The following is a 7,017-nucleotide window of genomic DNA, read 5'->3' as shown; positions in this document are numbered from 1 at the left end:
GGAATAAGGATTTATTTCTAGACTTAAACTTAGAATGCTAAGCGATGATCGTGAGAAGAGTGTCTACTATATTTTAGGTAGTACACCTGAATAGACACAAGCACTAGCTTAATTAGGGAAGTTGCCTAAAATGCTTTTATGTGCTAAATGATTTAAGATATGCATTATATGATCAGATCTATGGTCTGTTGCCGACCGGATCTGGAAACTTTATGTGTTCAGATTTCTAAACGTTTAATTACGATTTCAGAACTGACATGTAACTTTTCGGAGTAATAAGGAGGAATACGCGTCTAAATCTTCCTCTCTCTCTCTCTCTCTCTCTATATATATATATATATATATATATATATATATATATATATATATATATATATATATATATATATATATATATATATATATATATATATATATATATTCTCGTCTCGATTCACCGAACGCATGCTTTGGTATATAGAATGTCATGATAAGGACTCATAGCAGACTGAGCAAATGGAGGAAATTAGAAGGCTTACGATAGTGAATGATACCTATCGGAATATATATTTTAAGATTGGTATCTTGCCTTCAGAATGCATCTAAGAAATAATATGTCTAGTACGGGAGAAGTACAATTTCGATTAGCAGAAAGAAAGATTTTTGGTATAATCCATGAAGTTATCCCATCGTCTGACATTTCCATCACCAACCGAGTTGAAGCAGAATTGATGATTGAAGATACGCATGGAAGAAGTCCTAGTAGAGTCTAGGGAAAATTATATGATTGTTTGGACACATTTGTATGTGTTAAAATTGTTTTTGTGATAATGACTCGGAGAACTGCAAGACAATACTTGGGACGAGTATGAGTAGGTGTGAATGGTAGTAGAGGCCTATACTACCAGAAGCACAAGACTCACGCTTGGATCAGGGAAATTCACAAGGTTACCAAGAAGCTAGTAGTTGATTCCGTTTTATTCATGTATGTAATTACCATTGTTTTGGTAATGACTAAGATGATGATTGTTATTCCGACCCTAGTGGTCATATCAAATTGAGTCCGACTAAGACGAGTATGTTAAATGGTTCAGAGAACCAAGTCCGATGTAGCGTCTGACTTAAGCTAGAAGCTTGAAGTGAAAGACAATCAAAGCGATCAGTAGAGGTATCGCGATAGTTGCTTGTAGCTAGGAATGCTACCTTTTAAGATGTGATTATATCACAATAGAACATGAAGGAAGGTATAGTCTGTTCTGGAATTTGACTCTAAGAGACCTGAGTCTAAGCGTTGCAACATACGATGATAGGTCATTAGAATATGACACATCGATCCATTGTAGTAATAAAAGAACTTATCTTAAGTTCGTATCCAGTGAGGATCGAGATTGTGACTTGAAGGTCATAATTTGGAGTCTTACGTGAGATAGGGAGAAAGTGCAAGATCGAGCGCCGCCTGCAGACAAGGAGTCCAAGAGTTAGATACTCATTCGAAGGAACAAAGAAGTTACGATTATTACCTAGGATGAAGAGATAACATATGGAGTCATTATACTGCCCTTTTCGTTGATGATTCCGGGACGTAATCATCCTAAGGGGGAGATAATTGTAACGTCCGCAGATCCAAGCTAGTCAATTTAGAGACAATAAGCATCAAAAATGAGTTTTTGATGGAAGATTATTTAAAAGGATTAACCTTTTCCAAGTGGTAGCATATGTTACAAGGGTTCTGTATATATAAAGAACGCCGAAATCCGAGTTATAACGAATAAGTTATGACCGGTTGAAGTTTTTCGGCAAAACCGGCACGACACCGGGAGACGTAAATAGTGAATTTACGATGGAGGAATTTTTAGCCTTATAAATCTAAACAAAAGTTTTAGTATACGTTAAACTGAGAACATACAAAAAACGAACGCCCAAATCTGACTTCGTATGAGGAAGTTATGAATTTTCTAAGATTTGGCATAACAATGCACGACCCGAAACTCGAATTTTAGATCGAGCGGTTTTTGGCCTACACGACCTAAATGAGAGTTGAAGATCTCATTAATAGGAACTCAACGGTAAAAATACAGAAGAAAACGGAGACCGTATGTAGAAGTTACGAATTTTACGCGGACATTTAACAGTATAATCTCGTCGTACTGTTAAATTTAAGATCGGTCGAGAATTAGCCGACGGAAAATGAAAGTTGTAGATCTTATTTTTACCTACGCGTGGATATAAAGAATGTCGAAAACGGAGATCGTATGCGAACGTTATAAATAGAGGTGCTTGGGCATCCTCATTCCTCACACCTTTACCCACTTCTTTCTCTCTCTAGAACCTCTCTCTAACCCCCCCAAACCCCCCAAAAAGCCTAGGGCACCTGCCTAGCACGAGGCGGAAGCCCGGAGCACCCCCCAAAAGTTGTAGTATACGTTAAACCGAGAACATACAAAAAAAAGAACGCCCAAATCTGACTTCGTATGAGAAAGTTATGAATTTTCTAAGATTTGGCATAAGAGTGCACGACCCGTAACCCGAATTTTAGATCGAGCGGTTTTTGGCCTACGCGACCTAAATGAGAGTTGAATATCTCATTAATAGGAACTCAACGGTAAAAAGACAGACGAAAACGGAGACCGTATGTAGAAGTTATGAATTTTACGCGGACATTTAACAGTATAATCTTCTCGTACTGTTAAAGGACTATACCGACAGATGTGCCCCGTAAAGAATGTCACAATTTTGGCAGCTGCGCCTAAGTGATAATATTAGCAGCTGTGCTTGACAGATGTGTCATTAGCAACGATAGATTTCGTGCCTATTCCTTAGGATATTCCTTTGGAATGAATGAACGATGAATAGCTGATTCTTAGGGTAGATCCTTAAGAGTAAATAAGATAATGGGGATGGATAATTGGGTTGATTGATTGTTTGATGATTAAACATAATGATTATATTATTGTGGGTTGAAAACCCTATGTACTCACCAGGTTTTCCAACCTGACCCACTCAAGCTTATTTGTATCACATGTGTCGATATGAACCTACTTTACACTGAGAGATTTAAAAAAGATGTAGATTACTAGTGTAAATGAATGTAAGTTCTGTTTATGCTTATGTTTCTGTATTGACGATGACATCCCAAGGTTTTGAAAATGAATAAAAATACATTTCTTCGGAAATGCTTTGATAACGTATTTATCATGTTTTACTGGGAACAAATTCCGCAACATTTTTATTAAAATAAGTACTCTGATTTTTATAAAGCATAAACAAAATCGGTTTTTTCTGGCCTTTAAAATGGGGATGTCACATTTGGTGTCCCTAAAAAGTAGACAAGATTTCATACGAATCTTGTATGTGATGATTTTTCATAATCCGACCCCGATTTATAACTCTTGAACCGTAACTTTGATTGACATGGTTTTAGTGTCCCTAAAAAGTAGACAAGATTTCATACGAATCTTGTATATGATGATTTTTCATAATCCGTCTCTCTCTCTCTCTCTCTCTCTCTCTCTCTCTCTCTCTCCGCGGGGGGGGGGGGGGGGGGGTTAATTAGGATGTTGTTTGGCTGAAGTTAGGGCCGACCATTTTATATTTTATTATTAATATCTGTTATTATTCTTTTTATGATAAATAATTATTTTTAGATAAATATTATTATTTTTTGTTATTATTTATTATGTTTTTTTTATTATTATGAGTTAATTCTAAATAATTTATAAAATATTATTTATTTATTTATAATTTTTTATCAAGTTTTGATAGTTTTATTTTCATATATTTTTCTATAAATAAAATATCTTTTCTATTAGTTATACGAAAAACAAGACGATATAATTGTCAATTCAACTTGAGAGGTATATAATCTCCTTCATTCTCCATGATTTTTTTTTGACTAAATTGCAAGAATGGTCCCTGTGGTTAGGTCGAAATTGCCACTTTGGGCCAAACAGTTGGACTAGCACTCATGGTCCAACGGTTTTCATTTTCATGACACTTTGGTCCAATTTACTTTAAACTTTTTTGTAATGACGATTTTGCCATTAGTTTTGCTTTTCAGTTATTTATTTATTTATTTATATAGTTTAATATTTAAAAGAAAAACAAAAAAAATACCTATCTCTCTCTCTAAAATAGAAAATACCTCTCTCTCTCTCTCTCTCTCTCTCTCTCTCTCTCTCTTTCTATCTCTCTCTATTCCTTACCTCGTTTTGCTAGAATCCTCCAAAACCACCGGTCATCGCCGCCACACCTATGACCACCGATCAACTCCACCACCACCATTGATCAACGTCGACAACAACACCTGTGAACACCTCCACTAACACCCTAGCATCATATGAAAGTCGTATCGAGCTACAGATCTAGACTGAGAAGGCTACAACCACCACTACCAGTCAAAATGTATCAAAAGTGTTTGTTGATCTGAAAACAAAAGAAGGGTGGCGGCGACGATACGACCGTTGGAGCTTCTCCAAACGAAGCTAGGGTTTTTAATGAAAGGGGTCGGACGGAGCTAGGGTTTGCAAACCCTAAACTGGTGAAGGTGAGAGCAAGGCAGCGACGACATAGTAGTTATCGGCGGTGGCTTCCTACGCTCGAGGTGGAGATCTGGTAATATAGGGTGTTCAACGGATCTTCACCTTCAAATAGCCACAGATCCGACAATGTTGCAGATCTGGTAGGACGATGCTGATCTACACCTGTTACGACGAACATGATGACGTTGAAAACCCGTGGGGGGTTTTGATGCCTTTCCAATCTTCGTCTTTGAAACCCTTCCCTGCCACTGCAAACCCTAGCAACTCGACGAAGACGATGGTTGAGCCGATGCAAACTATGAAGTTAGGGTTTATTGGCGGCTTGGGTTTTCATTTCTTGGTGGCTTGGTCGATTTGTCGGAGCTGGGATGGTCAATTTGTCGGAGCTGAGAACAACGGAACCGTGGGTGAAGGGATGAGTGTTTGGTGGTGCTACGCGACCGGAGGGAGGCAGGGAAGGGCTGCGAAGGTGGTGGTCGGCAGCCTCCTTTCTTCGTTGGAAGAGATGGTGAGAAATGACCGGGTTAACTGTTTTTTGTTAAGAGAGAGAGAGAGAGAGATATATTTTCTTTTTTATTTTTCTTTTAAATATTAAACTGTATAAATAAATAAATAAACTGAAAAAGCAAAACCAAGGACAAAATCGTCATTACAAAAAAATTTAAAGTAATTGGACCAAAGTGGCAAGAAAATGAAAACCATTGGACCATGAGTGCTAGTCCAAACCTGTTTGGCCCAAAGTGGCAATTTCGACCTAACCACAGGGACCATTCTTGCAATTTTGTCTTTTTTTTTTTTTTTTTTTTTTGGGTATGGGTTAATCCCCAAATTCCAATTTCTTTATGTAGTAAGATTGATGATAGAGTACATTCTGGAAATGAATAAGCATTAAAAAGAAGTTGTTTTACATAAATAATCCCAAACACCCGAAACATCATTTCTAAAAAATATTTCTTACTTGATATTGTTCATATAATCAATTCCATAAGGCCATATTTCGCGCTCTTATAGGAGATCATGAGACCGATATGCATGCTCTTTTGATGACCATGAGAAGAAATCGAGATATGTATACTTTTTACGCCACGGTGATGTCAAAGTACACAAGAAATTCCTTGATGAAGTAAAAATACTTTCGTTATAAGAAATTAAGCGTATTCATGAATTTAAATTTAAATTAAAAAGATTAAACAAAAAACGTGTAACAAACATAGAAGAAAATAAATCGCAATTAGTACTAGAAACAAACCAACCACAATGCAAAGTGTAATTCACCCCAAAATATATCTAGAACTTAAAATAAAAACCGAAACTATTAAAACAAAATCTTGAAAATTTTCCTCAAACCATAGCAACAACAAACAAGGTAGCCATAACAGCCATGGTGGAAACACCAATCACCCAAGCATTGGATGACGCCGTACTGGCTGTTGGAGCAGTTGCTGGAGTAATGGCCGGAGAAGGAGGAGCATTTGCAGGAGTAAGTACTGGACGTGGTAATACTTTCGGAGATGGTTTAGGAGCTTGCGAAGGAGATGGTCCACCAATCGAGCCTGCATGTTTCTGCGATAAAACCTTAACCTCAAGCTTCTCACCCTTCTCGCAATTCCCATTAGCACCGCTAATGAAAAAGAAAGGTCCTGCTTCATCAAGCTTGATTTTTGTGTTACCATCATTGTACGACTTGCTGGGGTTTGATTTATTGCATTTTTTGTAGTCTTCTTCATCCACTCGTAACACTGAATCGATCTTTGAATCGTATTTGAATACTGAAATTCATAATAATAAATATAACCATTAATGGCGTTTAAAGTCTTATCCCGAATTTAGAACTATATGATAATGAAATAAATACAAATTACATAGTATAAGGTGAAATATCAGCTTGATCATAATATGATATCGCATTGATTACACTACTCTACCAAATATTGCTAATAACAATTGACTTTTGGATGGAAAACATGAAAGAAAAAGGATTACCAAGTGAATCTCCGATCCTAAACCGTTCTTTTTCAGCCCATTCATTCAACTCGTTAGGAGAAGTATGGATACGCCACGAATTCTTGTTTCCACCAACCAAAAACTCTGTTGCTTCGGCGCCAAAAACATTCATCGAGAACAATATCAGACAAGTAGTCAAACACAAAAACAAAAATTTCGAACTCATTTTGTCAAAATAATAATAGTAATGGAAGATCGAAGATGAGGAATGAAACCAAAAAAATTATGAGATTGATTTTTTCCACGTATGGTTTTGCAAGTGGTAACGCTCCAATTTATAGAAGTTAGATTAGGTGCTAGGGTTTGGAGTATCACCAAGCTGTCAATTGCCACGTCAGAGTCGTAGGGTTTGAGTGAGTACTAGCCGTTTGAAAATTGAGGATATTTCGTAGTTGATAATGATCTTTCTAATTCGAATTTGAAGAAACAATTGATAAGGAAGATGGATTAAGCCGTTTCATTATCAAGGTATTTATTTTAATTGATAACTAAAGGT

General features: G+C 36.7%; 1 protein-coding gene across 1 annotated transcript; it reads right to left on the bottom strand.

Annotated features, from left to right (window-relative positions):
• Positions 1 to 5,774: 5,774 nt before the first annotated feature.
• Positions 5,775 to 6,755, bottom strand: LOC145116999 (early nodulin-like protein 12). Its single transcript, XM_079053304.1, has 2 exons — positions 6,501 to 6,755; positions 5,775 to 6,286 (listed from the first exon to the last, which is right to left on the bottom strand). Exons 1-2 carry the CDS (start codon positions 6,685 to 6,687, stop codon positions 5,859 to 5,861), a joined length of 615 nt encoding a protein of 204 aa, XP_078909430.1. The 5' UTR covers positions 6,688 to 6,755; the 3' UTR covers positions 5,775 to 5,858.
• Positions 6,756 to 7,017: the final 262 nt, after the last annotated feature.

Source organism: Lactuca virosa, chromosome 5, assembly GCF_052849685.1.
Source record: "Lactuca virosa cultivar CGN04683 chromosome 5, Lactuca_virosa_CGN04683_v6, whole genome shotgun sequence".
NCBI lineage: Eukaryota > Viridiplantae > Streptophyta > Magnoliopsida > Asterales > Asteraceae > Lactuca > Lactuca virosa.
Note: the sequence above shows the minus strand (reverse complement) of the source record. Positions and strands in the feature narration are given on the sequence as shown.

Bases quoted from the DNA above. Each gene is read 5' to 3' on its own strand.
- LOC145116999 (XM_079053304.1), bottom strand. From the start codon at position 6,687: ATGAGTTCGAAATTTTTGTTTTTGTGTTTGACTACTTGTCTGATATTG. The intron at 6,287-6,500 runs GTAATCCTTTTT...TATGAATTTCAG, and splicing joins TAGGATCGGAGATTCACTTG to TATTCAAATACGATTCAAAG.